At 56.8% G+C, this 15,427-nt stretch overlaps 2 protein-coding genes across 5 annotated transcripts; both read right to left on the bottom strand.

The window, feature by feature from the left end:
- Nucleotides 1-2,047: 2,047 nt before the first annotated feature.
- On the bottom strand, nt 2,048-12,037 carry ZBTB17 (zinc finger and BTB domain containing 17). 4 transcript variants are annotated; one of them, XM_075027651.1, is made up of 17 exons: nt 11,903-12,037; nt 10,401-10,499; nt 9,799-9,916; nt 7,369-7,575; nt 7,012-7,200; nt 6,577-6,741; nt 6,307-6,435; nt 5,610-5,848; nt 5,374-5,516; nt 4,608-4,908; nt 4,412-4,499; nt 3,734-3,850; nt 3,510-3,630; nt 3,223-3,353; nt 2,915-3,130; nt 2,560-2,649; nt 2,048-2,437 (listed from the first exon to the last, which is right to left on the bottom strand). In XM_075027651.1, exons 2-17 carry the CDS (start codon nt 10,404-10,406, stop codon nt 2,151-2,153), a joined length of 2,547 nt encoding a protein of 848 aa, XP_074883752.1. In that variant the 5' UTR covers nt 10,407-10,499; nt 11,903-12,037; the 3' UTR covers nt 2,048-2,150. The 4 variants fall into 4 exon arrangements, with proteins under 4 accessions (XP_074883752.1, XP_074883753.1, XP_074883754.1 ...); XM_075027652.1 differs by having other exon boundaries at nt 11,900-12,016; XM_075027653.1 differs by having other exon boundaries at nt 11,954-11,972.
- Nucleotides 12,038-13,691: 1,654 nt separating this feature from the next.
- On the bottom strand, nt 13,692-15,247 carry HSPB7 (heat shock protein family B (small) member 7). Its single transcript, XM_075027597.1, has 3 exons — nt 15,000-15,247; nt 14,627-14,760; nt 13,692-14,205 (listed from the first exon to the last, which is right to left on the bottom strand). The coding sequence occupies exons 1-3, from the start codon at nt 15,124-15,126 to the stop codon at nt 14,020-14,022; spliced, it is 447 nt and encodes a 148-aa protein (XP_074883698.1). The 5' UTR covers nt 15,127-15,247; the 3' UTR covers nt 13,692-14,019.
- Between the last annotated feature and the right edge of the window lie 180 nt (nt 15,248-15,427).

The raw sequence follows: 15,427 nt of genomic DNA, 5'->3' as shown, positions 1-15,427 counted from the left end.
TACATATACAGTTGTACGGACAGACACCTGCCCAGCTGGACACTCGATTCCTCCAACCCCCACCCCTCCCCAGCACAAATGCCCCAAAAATGGGCTTTTTGCCCCAAAGGCCCCACTGAAAACCAGCAATTTCACACCCCGCCCCCACCACACCCCCTCCGTCGCCCCACTCATGGGCAGGATCAGGCCTTTGGGCCCCCGCCATCCTGTCTGTGTGTCCGTCTCTCCGTGCCCCACCCTGTCCGTGTGTCTAGAGCCAGGATTGGGCCTGAACCCTTCCCACCACCCCAGGGTTGATGACAGACATGGGGATGGACACATGGACAGATGGACACACAGCTAATGGGGGGGCCCAAGGGTCTGATCCTGCTCACAAGTGGGGGCGGGGAAGGGGTGTGGTGGGGGCGGGGAAGGGGTGTGAAATTGCTGGGTTTTGGAGCCAGGCCTTTGGGGCAAAAAGTTCCATTTTGGGGGCAATTGTGGTATGGGGTGGAGGAGCAGGCAAGCATCTGGCTGGGCAGGTGTCTGTCCGTCTGCACAGCTGTCTGTGTGTCCAGCTGGACGTGTACGTGTCTATGTGTCTGGCGGTCTGCCACTGTCAGTGTGTCCGGTTGGATGGACAGCTGTCCGTTTGTCTGGATGACCCTGCAGCTGTCAGTCACACCCACCATGCACCCAGTGCGTCCGGCTGTACGTGCAACTGTCCGTCTGGATGTACAGCCATCCGCCTATCTGGAGCTGCAACTGTCCATCTGTCCGGCTGGATGTACAACTGTGCACCCATCCATGTTTCTAGCTGGACGGTCACCTGTCTGTGTGTCCGGCTGGATGTGGAACTGTCTGTGTGTCCAGCCATCCATACAACTGTCCATGTGTCCAGCTGGATGAGCAACTGATTGCAGGTGGACATGCAACTGTCCATGTGTCCGTCTGTCTGTGCCTCCATCCCCATCCCCACTACCCCACCTGGGGCACTGGGGGAACAGAGCAGGGGTTGCACCTCCAGCTGGACACAGTTACACAACTGTCCGTGTGTCCCTCACCCCGGGGCACTGGTGGGGGGGAAGGCTTTCAGGCCCAATCCTGGCTCCAGACACACAGATGGGTGCACGGACAGACGGACACATGGACTACGGTGGGGGTAAAGGGTCTGATCCCACCCACGGGTGGCCCCAAGGAGGGAGGCTGTATGTCTGGCTTGACATCCAACTGTGTGCCCACCCATGCACCCATCCATGTGTCTGTCCCCGTCACCCACCCCGGGGTGCTGGGGTGGGGTTCAGGCCTGGTGCTAACTTGAGGGTCCCTAGGACCCCCCCCCCCCCCCCCCAGGTGGGTTTGTGCCTCAGGGCACCCTGAGAAGAGCCCCTTCCCCCTGCGGAACTCCCCCAGGGTCCCTCAGCCTGGACCCCATGTTCCGGTTGGGTGTCCCCGTGCCCCCCCCTGCATGGGGGGACACAGCATCCCCTCAGTTCCAGCCCTGAGGGGGACAAGGGACAGGGCTGGAGCCAGTGCTGACCCCCCTAGAGCCCTGCCCCCCCCCCCCAGCACCCACATGGGGTTACAGGGATGGGGACAGACACACAGACAGCTGACCCTGGGACCCCCCAGTCCTCCCCCTCTATGGCAGCACAGCCTGGAGGGGGTCCCCTGTGGGCAGGGCAGGGCTCACAGCACCCCTGCCTTGGTGCTGGGGCAGCAGCAGCACCTTTTTGTCCTTTTTTTTAACCCACACCAGGCTCTCCTCTGCCTCCAGCCCTGCTTGCCCTCAGCCCAGGGGTAGGGCGAGGATCTCCCCTCACTTTAACCCAAAATGGCCATTGGCCACACTTGGGAAGTGCACCTTTTTTACCTTTATCGTCTCAATTATCCCCATTTTCAATGGATTGCACCCTTGTTAGCAATTAAACGAGTATTTCATTAACCCCTGATAGGCTCCAGCTCTGCAGGAACCCCTTCTTCCCTTTGCAGCAGGACCAGACCCAAAACATCATCTGGGGGCACGGGGCTACAAAATGGCTGCAGCGCCCAGCCCCCACCGAGCATCAGCCATTAGAAAATATTGCAATTTATTCCATCTTTCTCCTTCCAGAAATACACTTTTTACACCATTTCCAAGCAGCTGTCTTTTAAATAAAGGCAAGGGGGAGTCACTCTGCAGGGGGCTGACCCTCCCCAGTTGTGGGTGCGGGGGCCAGGGGGGCAGTGGGGGGTTCAGGGGGACCGTCGCGGGTTCGGAAGAGGAGTTCTCCGGCGGGAATGACCTGCTCCGTTTGCCAAGCAGCAGCAGTTCCGTATTGCTGGTAAAAGTCTGTGTCGGCCTGGAACATGACGAGTGCTTGGGCCGTGTGGATGCGGACGTGCTGCGCCAGGCTGGTAGCATCCAGGAATTTTTCCCCGCAGGAATCACAGGCGTAGAGGATCTGGGTGTTGGGGTCTGCAAGGAAAAAGGTTGGGAGAGGTGGGAATGACGGGATGATGACCCTGGGGTGAGGGGGGTGGCGGGGCAGGAACCGGCTGACCCCACCACCACCACCACCTTCCCCATCTCCTTCTCACCTGCTTCTTGCACTTGCTTCACCGCTTTGGTGATCTCGGCTTTAAGTGCTTCAGTCTCATCTGCCGTCACTGCGGCCGCTACGGGGACCACTGCGGGGGGAGAGAAGGGGGAAGGCGATGGCGAGGGGGATGCGAAGAGATGTGGGGGCAGATCCTGGCTGGATTTTGCCCCTCATGGTTTTTGGGAGGAGACTCCAGCCTGGGGGTGACATTTCCCAGCCTCAGGCCACAGCAAAGGGCATTGCGCCCCACAGATAAGACTCCAAGCTCCTTTGGGATGGCTCCGGGACCCCCAAGCTGCACCCCATGGATAAGTTTCCTTTTCGGGATGGTTCCTGGGATCCCCCCAGCTCACCCGTGAGCTGTGTGACAGCAGTGGCAGCCAGTGCCTCGGTGGCCAGTGTCACCATGTCATCAGAAGCCACTGTGACGATGTTGACCTCGTCGCCTTCCTCCGGCTCAAGGATTTTGATGCCCGCCTTGCCCTGATGGACCGTCTTCACATGGGAACGCAGGTTGTCCACCCGGTTGAAGCCCCGGCCACACTTGTCACACAGGAACGGCTTCTCCCCTGGGGAAGAGATGAGAAATGTGGGGGTGCTTCAAGATTTGGGGGGCTGTTAATGATTTGGGGGGCTGTCAGGGAGTCCTCACAGTACCCACCGGTGTGGATAATGATGTGTTTGGAGAGATCGCCCACATTAACGAAGGCTTTGTTGCAGACAGTGCATTTGTGGGGTCGGATATTATCATGATGGCGGATGTGGTTGGCCAGTTGGCTTGATTGCACGAACCTTGAAGGGGACAAACGATGGTCACCACGATCCCTGTCCCCAGTGATGACATCCGGGCACCTCCATCCACCCTCCACGGCCAAGTGCCAGAACAGCACCCAGCCATAGAGGGTGTGTGGAGGTGCCCCCCCTGAATTTCAGGGGGTGGACCCTCACCTCTTGCCACAGCGTTCACAGACGTACGGCTTCTCCCCCGTGTGCTGGCGCACGTGGGCAATGAGGGAGCTTGCTTGGGTGAAGGCTTTCCCGCAGATCAAGCACTGGCACGGCTTCTCTCCTGCAGGAGAAAAGGGAAATGTGTGTGTGGATGAACAACCCGGGGTCGGGGACCACATGGGCTCCCAAAACCCCTTGGGGAAAGAGCAGAGCTGCGTCCCTACCAGTGTGGATGCGGACGTGTCGCTGCAGTGCCCCGGGGTCGGCAAATTGACGCTGGCAGTGGACACAGACGTAGGGTTTCTCCCCGCTGTGGATTCGGAGGTGCCGTTTCAGGTTGCCTGAGAGCAGAGGAGGCTCAGCTGGGGGGCACAGGGACATCAGCACCCTCCCTCCACCCCTCCCAGCGACCCAGTAGCTCCCTTGGGAAAGCCTGTCGCTATTTACGGAGCAGAAACCATGCAGGGATCAAGGGAAGCTGGCTACACCTCGCCCAGAGCCAAGGATCAGGTGATAATGTGGTGGCGGGGACAGCCAGAACAAGGATCCCATTTTTGAGGGGATGGAGAGACTCCGTCGGGCTTGTCCAGACCCCTCTAGCTCTGCAGCCATTTGGGGAGATGGGAGGAGACGTCCCCATTCCCAAAAGCTGGATCAAGGGCTCCTTCCAGGAGCATCCCTGGGCTGCGATCCCATGGAGGGACACCAGCCCGGCCCCACAGAAGGGGGAGAAATTTATGCACTATAACCGTGGCAACACAGTTAAGAGGTTTAAACCCTCCTGTGCCCAGGAGGAAATCCTTCCTCTGGCTGCAACCCCCCACAGAGCGGTCCCTGTCCCCTCCCCCAGGTCAGCCAAACCTCTGTCACTTGCACCTCACCACCTACCAACCCCGCGCTACCTGAAGTGGTGAACTGTTTGCCACACTCCCGACACTTCAGGGGCCCATCTGCGATGTGAATCTTCAAGTGAGCCTTCAAGTTCCCCACCTGGTGACAGACAGAGGGATGCAGAGAGCCCCCCCACATCACCCCCATCTCCCTCCAGAAGGATCTGAACTGCTGTGGGTCCGGCTCTTCCCCCCTCACCCAACTCACCTGGTTGAATTTCTTGTCGCAGTGGGGACACTTGTGCTCCTTGTCGGTGTCATGGGTCTCCAGGTGCCGCATTTTAGAGGTGGGATCGGAGAAGGAGCGCCCGCAGTAGTCACACTGGTACGGTTTCTCTCCGCTGTGGACCAGCTGGTGCCGCTTGAGGTTGCCGGAGGTGGTGAAGAGCTTGCCACAGTCGTCACAGCGGTATTTGGCCTCCCCCGTGTGCCGTTTCTTGTGAAGGTTCAGCAGGCTGATGAGGCGGTAGCTCTTCCCGCACTCCTCGCAGCCGTAGGGCTTCAACGGGCTGTGGAGGAGGCAGGACTGTCACGCCAAGCAGAGGAAGAAGCAGCATGCTGAGCTCTCACCACCCTGCTCCAAGCTCCACCACCCCAGCTAGACCCATCCGGATCCCACAGGATGTCCTGAAGCAATGCAAAAGGAAAGGACAGGGGCAGAAAGTTCATCTCCTCCCGGACCACCCCAACATGCTGATGGATTTCACAAGGACTTGATCTTTTGCAGCAAAAGCTACATTTTTTGGTGCTGCCAGTGTCTTTCCGCAGCTGGTGCCATCCAAACGAGCTGCTGGGAGTCTCCAACCCTGCAACACCGATCCCTCCAGATGGGTGCGAGAGGCAGAGTGGCGTCGGCTGCTGTACCAGCCTCTTGCTCAAACCCTTATACCCTCAGCCAGCCACTGGCATCGGCACAAGCTTTTCTCCACCCAACTCGGCCTGGTGGCACCTCTCGGTCCCCAGTGTTGCTGTACCTGTGCGTCTTCTCGTGGGCTTTGCATGCAGCTGGGTCAGAGAAGGCTTTGTTGCACTCCCTGCAGGAGAAGGGTTTCTCGCCGGTGTGGATACGGATGTGCCGCTTGAAGTTACCAGTGTGGGTAAACTCCTTCCCGCAGTCCTAGGGATGGAGAGAGACAGGCGCAGGTGCGGCTGGTGATGCCGGTGTCTCCGAGGGACTGGAGACCCCGCTCGGGGCCACGGCAAGCCTCACCTCACACTTGTGCGTGACAGAGCCATAGGCTTTCGATTCAGTCCTGTCACTGTAAGTACCCGAACGCAGCAGACGGGTTTCACCCGAGTTTTCCTGCCCGGAATCGGTGCTCCCTGATTCGTTATCTTCGGCATTTTCTCCATTTTCTAACCGGGGCTGCTCTTCCTCAGGGATTTTAGCCTCCTCTTCCTCCTCTGCTGTCATGTCCCCCTCTTCCTCCTTCCCTTCCAGCTCCATCTCTGTAGGCAGTTAGAAAACGAGGATGCTAAAGATTGGGAGCAGCATCAGAGACACAAAACCCACCTGTATTTCCTGACTCTAAGCCTGGGTTTAAGGCGATGGGGATTAGACCTGCCCTACTGTACTTGGGGAAATCCTGGTACTCCATCGCACGAGACACAGGCGCTGAGACCTCTGCCTGGAGTCAGTTTGGATTTGCAGTTTATTAGCCCTAAAATCCAAAAGTCTGTGCAGACAGAGGAGCATTTCCCAACCTCTCCTAGCTCTGCCCCAAGAAAAACTGCTCCTGTGAGCTCCGCAACTTGTGGGAGACGGTGTTTGCACAGCAAAACTCACACTAACAAAATTAATTGCATGGAAAACAAGGCTTCAACCCTTGCCTGGCTTTGTTTCAGCCCTGCTGTAGGAAACAGGCAGGCGGCAAAGTCCTTGCCACCGCCCTCACTCACAGACGCACCTCCCGTTTCGGCGCCCCGAGAGATGTTGCCCTTCGCTGCGAGGCTGCTGCTGCCAACCACATTCTCCGCTGGCTGAGGGTGGCTGGGAAATTCAGCATTGGGGCCCTCTTGGATGGCAGCATCTGCCCCTATGAACAACAGAGTGTCTCAGGCTCGCTCGAGGAAACAAGCAGGCTCCACGTAGCGGAGTCCAGCAGCAGGACAGGGTGTGTTGTGGGGGCAAGGGAGGGTGACAGAGGGATTTTGGGTGTCATCCCTTGGTGGCTCACCTTCTTGGCCACCCAGGTGCTCTGTCTGCGCCTCAGGCTGTGCTGCTGCAGCCATGGGCGTCTCTTCCTTCACCTCCAGGTTGGGAGGAACTGGTTTTATTTTGTCAATATCACCCAGTGCTTCTGCCGCTGACGTCTTATCTTCAACAGCTGCCTTGTCAGCTGCTGCAAGGGAAGAGGCAAGCGCTCCAGCTTTTGCTGCCTGCGCAGGGGCACCCCAAGGGCTGCTGGAAGGATCCCCAGATCCCATAAAGATTCAAAGCAGCATCAGCTCTTCAACTGCTGGTGCCGCACAAGGGGATCAAACCCCATCCAGACATCCACGTGCACCAGATGGACCCAGCACATGGGTTTGGATGGGGGCCAGAGAGGGTGACTGCTTTGTGGAGCAATTTTGAGTCTCCTTGGATGAGGGAAAGAGAGGAGGCTACGTACCGATCTCGGCGGGGGGCTGCTGGCTCTCGGTGAGGCTTTCTGCTGGCACGGCAAGAGACTTGAGAGCGTTGCAAGCGCTGACGATCTCCTGCATCTGGAGGAAACCCGCCACAGCCAGGACATCTTCCACGTTGTCAGGGTTTAGGCTTAGCTTAGCCGTGTACATGAATTCCAAAACCTGACCCAGGCCTGCAAGGGAGGCAACACAACCATAGATGAGCTCCCACCTCTCGGCTGCACAATTTTCAAAAGCCCAAAGTGTATGAAATAACAGGCTGAAGAGCCTCTCTCAAACCCTGGGCACAAAACCACTTCATTTATGTAACTCAGGGCAATATCAGATAAGCCTCTGCCTACCTGCCGCATTGCTGATGTCGAGGTGTACCACGTCCTTCTGGTCGACAAAAAGCATCCTGAAATACTCGCTGCAGGCTGCCAGCACGGCTTTGTGGGCCTTGAAGTCAATGCCGTCCACCACGAAGGTGCAGTCGCACAGCAAACCCAGCTGCCGCTGCTGGTTCAGCTGTTCCAGGACTTGCTTGCTGTGCTGGGGGAAATCCATGGCTGCAGGGAGAAAAAAAACAAATCCCGGGAGGGGGGTGAGGTGGGTGCCAACACCATGTTGGAAAGGGCCACGAAGCAGGACAGACCCAAAACCCACGGATCAACCACAACCCAACCACCCTGTTAGTTAAAAAGTGTGGCCTAAAAAGCCTAATTTCAGCTCCTCACTACAGCCACCTGCCTCCCCCACCAAAAACAACCTCAAAACCTCTCCTGTGACAGCCACAATGCCAACATGGGCCTGGAGAAAGAGTTGATTGAACAGCCAATATATTTTTTTGCCATCCTAACAACATTTAAAATACATTTATTGCTCTTCAACCAGCCCAAGCTGTGAGCAGGAACCCTGTTGTCTCTGCAAACACAAGTGCCATCATCTCTTCAGCGAGCAGGTGGTGCCACCGCTCCCGCCGAAGGCACAGTGCAGAAAGCATTCATCTAAATCTTCAAGCTCCTGCTCATTTTAGGCGCTTGCATCACGATATGGAGGGATTTTTAATTTTTTACTGTGTGTTTGGAGGGAGCTCTCCCTGCTCAAAGCACTACTTTGCCTGAGGAAAGCTGCAAACTCCTGGAAACACTGCAAAAGCCCATTTCCCATTTTCCAATGAGGTCCTTGTCGGCAAAGGTTGAGAGGCACCACGAGCTTGACCTGCTGCCACATGTTGGGTTTTCTCCTGAGCTGCACTTGCAAGGCACAAGGTAGAGAATGAAGGGTTTTCACTAAGCTTCATTTTCCAAAAATGCGCAGTCTGAAGGGATCACTTCATTGCTTGGGAGCAAGGAAGGAGGAGAAAGCAAATGGGGACTGTCCACAGTTATTGTTCAATCTGCCAGGCCAGGAAGTCCCTAAAGCTCTGGATGCGGGAAGAAGCAAGGTTATGGCCATGGAAATACTCTTGGTTTCCATGCTAAGTTGGTATTTGGTGTCTCTCTGAAGGTTTCCAGCCCACAGCGGTTGCTTTTCCACTTTACCAGCTCTTAAAAACAGCATGGAGTCTCAGGTTGGCAAAAGGTGAAGGGTTTGGATCCACTTTCAGGCAGCTGCGAGCACGTCCTTTCCTCCAGATCTGTTCCAGCGTGCACAAGTGCGCAGCAGGCGAGCACCGTGGGCAGAGGGAGCCTCCTCCTGTCTGTTGTGGGTGCTAGCAACATGCTCAGTGAAAGATCTGCCCAAGGATAGATTCGGCTTCCAAAATCATTCCAGGCGGGGATGAGAAGCCCAGACACCACTGACAGCATCGTATCACATGCGGACAAAGTTTCACTCCCAAAAGATACTGTTTGTGTTTGCAATTAACTCACCGCCACGACTTTCCCCCAGCTCTCTAAAACACGGGGTAGTTTTTAATCAAACGCCCACAGCCCGTCCCAAAATATACCCCTTGAGAGCCAGAAAAATCAGTATTTGTATCAAAATCTGTCTAAACCCCCGCATACATATGACCCTGTAACATTTGCAAAGGAAGCTCTGGAAAAAAAGGGAAGGATTTTCCCAGCAGGACAAACAATGCTGCCTTCTGTGCTCGGAAAGCTCTGCACAGCAGGACCTGAGAAATCACGATGGTTTGATGCACTAAAAGGCTATTTTCAGTAATTTGTAGGAGGCACTTTGCATCTGAATGATGATTTTTATCGCTCCCCAATTGGACTTGCCTCAGCTTCATACCCAAGCTTTGCAAAGGAAGCAAAATCCCAAGAAACTCAACTCCTTCTGAAAAACTTCATCTTTTCTGTGGTTTCCTCTGTAATGTCACGTTACAGCTTCATCGGGGCACGCAAGCGCAGCGGGGCAGAGGCTGGGATGAGCTGCGTATCGCCCTCACACCCAAACCCAGCGCCCAACGTCCCCCAGCCGCTGAGATCACCTTTGTACACTAAAATCCCTGACTCCAAGCCTTAAAAACCCCAAATATCTGGATCAAAAAACCCACAGTGCACCCAAAATGCCACTTGGTTCCTTGCCACCACTTGGGCAGGGCCAGTTTACGGCTCCAGTGCCGAGATCCGCCTCCTTCCCCGACCAAACGGGATGCACTGAAATGGGGATGGATTCGTGGAGGGCAAATACCAGATCAGGCGTTGCTGGTCCACCCGACAGCTAAATAAATTAGCTCCTGTTAGCGCAAACCCATTGCTGTCAGCTGTTTAAGATCCAAGGACAAGCGTCAGAGCTCCTCGCCTGAAAAACAAAGATAAGTCGGGATCGATGCCTGAACTCACCCCTGCGCTGCAAGGAGTGGAGATATCCGGAGGACCAAGGCTGCGGGTGAGACAGTTGCGGCTCTCCTCCGGAGTTTTCCCTCTTCACGGTGCTCAAGTCAGTCTCTATGCAGCCATCCTAGAAGAAACGGGATGAAAAGCTCCGTTTTAAAACCCAAACCTCGTGTGTCAAAGGCGCCAAGGTCCGATGTCACCAGCCCAGGACTGGGCACCCCCCGATTTCACCTCATCAGAGGCACGCTGAGACACAGCCGCTTCCCCTCCTCACATGGCTGTCAAGTCTCTCATTACCCGATTAATCACGGAAAAGCTTTGTTATGAGAATACCCACGCCTGCTGCACGTGCTCACAGAGAAAAATACAGCAGCTACGGTCCCGGGGAGCTTCCCACATGAGCTGCATTAAGCTCTTTTGCTTATTAATAACATGAACCTCTCCCTGTACCTACCACCCAAGTGTCTACATATTAAAAAATTCCCAAAGCCTCAATAAATTGGAAAAAAGTAGTGGTTTAAATGTCGCCTTTCAATGCTGTCACCATCCAGCCATCCATTCTTATGCTGAGAAGATAAAAAGGAAGAGGGGGTTTACTTTCCGCCTACCGTCATCTCCCTTCTTGTGTGTCAGCTCGGGGAACAAAGCAGCCCTAATCCTTTCAGTCTCTGCGAAGAGGAGTCTGTCCTCATTTCCAGTAACTGATTCTGCAACATTTTCAGTTAAAAAAATAAAGTTAAGAGCTGATCTGACCAGAGCATTCAAGGTACAGATGTGCTAGCAAGACTAATTATGAAATAGAAAAGGGCTCTGGAGTTTGGGGTCAGCAGTGAAACCAGAAGTTGAGCTCACGTTCAGCTCAAGTAAGGGCAGGGGAGAAATAATCACAAATGATGACAGGCAGGAAAAAAACATGGTGAAGAGGAAGTAAAAGGAGAAAGATACGAGGAGTGAGATGAGCAGAGATGCTCTGGACACCCCCCAGCAAACAGACACCCTGCAGATCCCTTGGTTATTTAGTTTTCAGGCCCAAGGATACACTTGTGCAGCTCGTGATGTGGCTGTGCAGGCAGGGCTCCCCGCAGGTAACCGGAGCCCTGGGCTGCAGCAGGCAGAGAGCCAGCGGGGCCACCAAGACATCGCCAGACCTTGAGCTCTGCCGTGAAAACCACCCATTTCTGCGGCATCTGGATGATGAACTACAAAACCTTCATCTTCTTGCAAAAAAACCTGCCTTCAGAACACTGCCCATTCTCTGAAATTTTGGCAGAAGCTTCTGATGCAGAAATGCAATTAAGGAAACGCGGCTTGTCCATGAAATGCATCATCCGTGCCCGAAAAGTGACGCCCGCAGAGGGCACGTACAGCCAGTATGGGCTGTCATCACGCCAAAAAAAAGATGCCAGAAGATGAGGAAACACCCTTTTTTTTTCCTTGAGCTGCTGCATGATACTTTGAAGTCTTCTCCACTCTTCTGTTGGTGACGTCCTTGATGTACAGGTAGACAGCTTATGTGGCGTCAGGGGACTCATCTCACGCCGTGTTGGCTGCCAGGGCCGTGTCCCCGGCAGACGTCTTACCGTATCCTGAGGGGACGGTGGCTGCCCCACGCATGGGGGGACAGGGCTTCGCTCCTGACCTTGCTCCAAATCACCCCATGGCTCTGGGGGGCGGGGGACACACACGCATGTCTCCCACAGTGGACACGGACACCCTGGTGAGGGTGGGCTGGCAAGGACCCCTGCAAGCACCAGCAGCTCCCCGTTCCCCTCACGACAGCCGCCCTAGGCCTCAGCGCAGGGCCCGGCAGCGGCCTGAAAGGGGGGGGCACACAGAGTGGGGGGCGCAAACCCAGGGGGAAAGAGCTGCCACAGGCCCCCCCGAGGTGCTAAAGGGACGGGGGGACTCCCAAGCAGCCTCCCCTCAAAAAAACCGGGGGTCGCACACCGGGGTGCCCCCCAAAAGGGCTCCTTTTTGGGGAGGACCCCCCAAGCAGCCAGCTGGGCCGCAGCCCCCTTCCTCTCCCAGTCCCCGTCTCCGCCCAAGACCCCCCCCTCCTCAGGCCCTCCCAGCCCCTCCCCGGGTTCCCCTTCGCCACCCCCACCGCTACCTGCCATGCCGGGCCCGGCGGGGACCTCACATCGCCGCCCGCAGCGCTCACCGTGACACCGACCAGACAAAGGGCGCCGCCATCTTGGCACCGGGCGGAAGCGGCGTCGCCCCCCCCACCTCCTCCGCCCACCGACGGCGCCACCGCACATGCGCGGCGCGGCGCGGGGACTGCGCATGCGTAGATGCGGGGCGGGGCAGTGGGTCACGTGGCACCGCCTTGTGTTCCGCTCCCCCTCCCTTCCCCGCTCCTCGGCTGCGCCGCCATGACAGTGCGGGGATGGCGGGAGGAGGGATGCTGTGAGGGGCCGGTTCCGCGGCTCCGTGAGGGGCAAAGGGCCCTGTTCCACTACACTGTGTGCCCCTGAGGGCTTCGGTCCCCCCACCCCCGACAAGGTTGCCCACACCCCCAGCCACGCCAGTAGGCCCTGGCATCGAGCAGCCGCCATGATGGCAGCTGGGTTTCTCCACAGGGAACAGGCCCAGCGTGGTCGTCTCGATGTTGCCCAAGGTGGGCCCTCTGCGTGGGCAGGCCCCCTCAGGCGGATCTGCAGGGCCAGGTGGCGTGAGGAGCCCTGTGTGGCTTTGAAGGTGGCCATTTGATGGTATGCGTTGCAAGGTACCAGTGAGTTTGGGCAGGTGCAGGCAGGCGGCTGGAGAGCAGGCAGCCCCAAAAGCGTAATATTCCTATCAACCTGTTTTCTGCTAAGGCTGGATTTCCCAGCCTGCCTGCCCAAAATGAGTCCGTAGTGGGGCCGGACAGCTGCGGAGTTTGTTTGGCGCTGGGGCTCTGAGCTGTCCTTTTGCCCGCTCCCTGGCTGGGAAATCTTCCCCTGTGCAAAAGAAGCTGGGTTTGGGGAGAAAAAGGTTGGGTTTGGTTTTTTTCTCCTTTTGCTGGAGCTTCGTGGGTGAGGGCCACCCGCCAGCCTGTCACCACTAGATGGCAATCGGTGACCGCAGCCTGTGGCTCGCTGGGTGCTGGGGTGCCCTGGGCACCCAGGGGTGGCATTTTGGGGCAGAGCAGACACATCCTATCGCAGAGGATCAACGACAGGGCATCGCCGCTGGTCCCCACCTCCATAGCTCCAATTTCCTAACCCGTGCTGGGGGCTTTTACAGTCATTAAAGAGCTTTTTAAATAACTTTGAAACCACCCGAGGGGACGGTGGAAGAGCTGTGTGTGGTTTGTGTTGTCCCTGACACTGCAGGTGTGTTAATGCAAGTCATGAGTCGTTAAGGGACAAGCGGGGACGAGTTGACCTCAAAGCTTGAGCAGCAACACGAGCTGGACAGCGTGTCGTAGCTATAAACAGCCACTCGCCCCAAACAGGCGCCTCGCTGTTGTTTGTACACACAGGGAGATGGAGCCGGGCCCTTGGGGGGGGGATTCGGGGGAACTTTTTGGCCCCCAAAAAGAAGCCGGTTTGACAGGCAGGCTGGGACCATCATCCCAGCTCCTGCCACTGCTCAGGGCTTCCCCGAAGGCGATGGGTGTGGGTGGGCGAGGGGAGGAGGAGGATTTGGTGACCTTCCAGGTGGGCTGACGGCCGAACAGCTGAGGGAATGGCTCAGAAATAGAGCAGTGGGGAAGAAATGAGTCACCCCGGGCTGGAAATAAACGGGGCTGTGGGCACCAGAGGGGAGCCGGGGCGGCTCCTCACCCGTGGTTTTGTTGGGAAGGAGGAATTGCTCGTGGTACCCTTTACTGAGACACCCCTTGAGGCTGAACCCACAGCCCTTTTTGGGGGGAAAAGCATCCAGAAAACATTAAAAAACAGAGGAAGCAGTGGTCAGGCGTTCTCAATAATTTATCACAAGCTGTATATACAGAGACAACCTCCACCAGAGGGTCGGGGAAGGGAACCTTGCTCCTCGCTCCCAGCAGGGCTCTTGGCACACCGGATCTTCCCCATCAACCCTCACTGGCTAAAAATTGCTGGAGCCAGGACTCCCCTCCGGAGTTTCTCCAGTGCGTGATGGGATGCGTCTCTCCACGCTGGCCCCTCAGCTCCCCCTTCACGGGGGAGTGTTCCCGTCCCCTACCCCACGTCCCACCTTCTTCCCAAATCACCCAAATAATTAATGAGGGAGGCGGGGGGAAAAGGGACCCCCGATCCCTCAGATCTTGATCTCAGTCCGGAAGGTTTGCTGGACGTGTTCGGTGTGTTTGGCGGGCTGTCGCTGAGCCCGGATGGTCAACGTGCCATCATCCCCCAGCGAGGATGACACCGACGTAGGGTCCACATCTTCAGGCAGCTGGCATTTATGGGTGAAGGTGTTCATGACGGTGCCATCCGTGGCCAGCTGGGGAAAAAAAAAATATGGGTGAAAAGAGGTGATTTTGGGGTGTAAGTGGAACAGGGGCTCATTGTTCCCTGCCCTTGGGTGAGGCTGGCGGGCGTGCCTTGTGTGTGGTGGTAATATTGATCTCCCCAAGGGGAGAGGTGGGATGCGGGTGACATCAGCGGGAGGACAAAGGTGCTTTTTTTTCTGTTCCCACCCTCCCCAGGAGGAGGGTGATTACAGGGCACGAGTTTGTTGGGTCTCGTGGGCTTCACTCTTGCAAAATACAGGGTGAAAAGACAAGGAAATGGTGAATTAAACCCCACTGGGGTTATGGCTGGAGCCGTTAGGAAGTCAGGTGGGAGTTGGGGGATCCCCCTGGTTGAGGATTTTGGGGTCCCCCACACTTTGGGGGTGAGTGGGGAAGGGAGGGAACACCCACCTTCTCGGCGTGCACCTCGATCTGGTTGTTGGAGGTGGTGACGATGATGTCCTCGGGGGCGAAGTCACTGACATCCACCGTGAACTGATAGGTATTACCCAAAGTCTTCACCGTGCCGGTGTTGCTGGGCCGAGCTGCCAGAGACAGGGTGTGTGTGTGACAGCCACGGTTCAGTGGGAGTCCCCTCCCTAGACACCTCTCAGGGTCTCAGCCCTATTTCGGCAGGGGTCCCCCCCTAAACGCCTCTCCCACAGCTCTGGCTGTTGCCCAAGCCCCCCAGGACCGGCGCTGGAGGGCAAGAAGCATCACCGACTTCCCCCTTTGCTATCTCTCCCAACCCTAAAAACGGGGTGCCTCCCTCCCCCAAACTCACCTGGGAACCCCATGGTCTCGCCACGGGGCCGGACAAAGCTCCCAAAAAGCTCCATGGTGCCGGCGGGTGACGCCGACTGGTGAAAGCTGCGCTCCGATCGGAAAGCAGCCGAGGATTTCACGTTCATCCACTGCTTCCCCTCACCACCACCTCTGACCCCCAGCTCCCGCTGGGGAGGAAGAGCGAAGCTCCCTTCTTCGTCCTCCTCCTGGCGAAGGCTGGTTATTTCGGGGGGGGGCGGCTTGACGAGCTTTTTAAAGCCTCGTTAAGGCTCCCGGCCGCCTGCCAGACCTCTCGTAAAACGGGCTAAATTTAGGTCTTGCGCCGGAGACGGTGGAAAATTTCCCCTCTCTGTTCCCCCCCCCGCAACGCCGTGGAATGCGATGCCGGCATTCCTGCCTATTATTAAGGAATAATAATGATAATTA

This window comes from Buteo buteo, chromosome 5, assembly GCF_964188355.1.
Source record: "Buteo buteo chromosome 5, bButBut1.hap1.1, whole genome shotgun sequence".
NCBI lineage: Eukaryota > Metazoa > Chordata > Aves > Accipitriformes > Accipitridae > Buteo > Buteo buteo.
The sequence above is the reverse complement of the archived record's forward strand: the minus strand, read 5'-3'. Positions and strand labels throughout refer to the sequence as shown.

Bases quoted from the DNA above. Each gene is read 5' to 3' on its own strand.
- HSPB7 (XM_075027597.1), bottom strand. From the start codon at position 15,126: ATGAACGTGAAATCCTCGGCTGCTTTCCGATCGGAGCGCAGCTTTCAC. The intron at 14,761-14,999 runs GTGAGTTTGGGG...TGTCTCTGGCAG, and splicing joins CGAGACCATGGGGTTCCCAG to CTCGGCCCAGCAACACCGGC. The intron at 14,206-14,626 runs GTGGGTGTTCCC...TTTTTTCCCCAG, and splicing joins TCGAGGTGCACGCCGAGAAG to CTGGCCACGGATGGCACCGT.
- ZBTB17 (XM_075027651.1), bottom strand. The intron at 7,576-9,798 runs GTGAGTTCAGGC...TTCTCCCTGCAG, and splicing joins CCACTCCTTGCAGCGCAGGG to CCATGGATTTCCCCCAGCAC. The intron at 3,131-3,222 runs GTGGGTACTGTG...TCTCTTCCCCAG, and splicing joins ACACATCATTATCCACACCG to GGGAGAAGCCGTTCCTGTGT.